Below are 1,732 nucleotides of genomic sequence, written 5' to 3'. Positions count from 1 at the left end.
TTTTTGAAGTGTCTTGAAATCTTTGACACCTGGTGTACTGTACCCTTTTTAAAATATTAAAAATCCTAGAAATCTTTTGAAACTTTAAAATCTTTGTGAAATATTCGAAATATTGGTTAACTGTTTGAAATGTTGAATACACGCCTTTTTCAAATCCATGAATCCTTTCCAAGTCTTTAAAATCCGCGTAGTCTTTTTGAGACGTTAAAAATCTTTTTAAACGTTATAAAACCTGTTAAATATTTTGAAATCTTCAGAATTATTTTCTAACCTTTTGAAATTCAAGGAGATTTCAAAATTTTCAAGGTTTGAAAAAAATGCAATCCGAATTCTAGGTTTTCAAGATTTTCAAGATCGCAGGACACCCTGAGTATTTTAATTAATTTTAAGCTAGAAAGATTAAAACTTGAATCGTTAAAGTTTTTTAAACTTAACATTTTCTCATTAGAAAATCAATTTTTTTATTTTAAATCGTTGAGATATCCTTAAAATGCTTCAAAATTTTATTTCAGTCTTGAAAAATTTATACGATCTTTTGATTTTTTCAAAAATTGAGATTATTCATCATTTATTAAATAGAACAATTCAATTTTTTAAATAATTAATTCATATATATTTACAGTTGATCAAATAAAAATATTTTTTATGTTAAATTTTCAGTTTCAAACATTTTTAATTTTCAAGTTTTCAAGTTTTCCAAGACTTCATTTGAAAATTCTTTAAATTAACAATCTGCGCTTAAAAATAAAAATCTAAAATTGAAAATTTTGCAAAGTAAAAAATTCTCAAATTACGTACTATAAACTGAATGACTTTGTAAATAAAGATTTACAGATTAAAAAAAATAATGAATTTTTGTCTTCAAATTTTAACAATTATAATAAACAATTATTTCACTACTTTTATAATTTATAAATATAATTTACACTTAAGAAATAGTTAAACCAACAAAAATAATATTTTTTGAGTTGAATCATCCTTAAACTTCCTAAATGTTTACATTTATCATAAAAAAATATATATTTTTTCCATTGGATTTTATGCTAAAATAGGAATAAAAAATGATTGATTTTTAAAACTTACCAACAACATCGCGTTGCGGAGGACCTTTAGCACCCCGCCTCGAAAGCCTTCGTTGTTCCGCCTTTTCTCGCAATTCTGCTGGATTTTGTACAAAATTATCTCGATTTCCCTGTTCAGGACTATCATCGAAATCTTCCTCTTCCTCAAAAGCTTCCTCAACTTTTTCCTTTCTGAGTAGAACCTGCAATATTCAATTTTCCCGATCAACTAGAAGTACAATATTCATATTTTTGTCGCAAAACGCAAACATTTATTTTAAATCATGACATTAAAAAATAAATGAATTTTCATATAAAATTATGAATAATTAACTGAAATACTTGAATTTTTAGCCAAAAACATCAATTTTCAAAGAAAAAGATTAATTTTTTAACAAAATACATGAATTTCAATAAAAAATTTGAATTTTCAATCAAAGAAGTAGCGAAAAAAAGGAAATTTTAACAGAAAATGGATTAAAACAATGAATCTTCAACTGAAATGGTTAAACTTAAAACAAATATTTACTAAAAAAGATAAATTGTCAACAAAAACTTGAATAATTGAGTCTTAAGGGCATGTGACACAGCTAAATACCTATATTACCGACCACAGTTTTTCAGTTGACTGAATGTTTTTTTGAACCTAAGAACTTTTTTTGTAAATAAAA

The 1,732-nt window shown here is 24.5% G+C and overlaps 1 protein-coding gene across 2 annotated transcripts in view; it reads right to left on the bottom strand.

Moving 5' to 3' along the window:
* LOC117171799 (activating signal cointegrator 1 complex subunit 2) overlaps window positions 1–1,732 on the bottom strand; it is a 46,711-nt gene that overhangs the window by 5,393 nt on the left and 39,586 nt on the right. For both annotated transcript variants that reach the window (XM_033359415.1, XM_033359424.1), the window contains one exon: window positions 1,084–1,264. In XM_033359415.1, the coding sequence (XP_033215306.1) occupies window positions 1,084–1,264 (181 nt within the window). The remainder of the gene's footprint in view (window positions 1–1,083; window positions 1,265–1,732) is intronic.

The sequence above is a fragment of the Belonocnema kinseyi genome, chromosome 1 (genome assembly GCF_010883055.1).
Source record: "Belonocnema kinseyi isolate 2016_QV_RU_SX_M_011 chromosome 1, B_treatae_v1, whole genome shotgun sequence".
Taxonomy (NCBI): domain Eukaryota; kingdom Metazoa; phylum Arthropoda; class Insecta; order Hymenoptera; family Cynipidae; genus Belonocnema; species Belonocnema kinseyi.
Note: the sequence above shows the minus strand (reverse complement) of the source record. Positions and strands in the feature narration are given on the sequence as shown.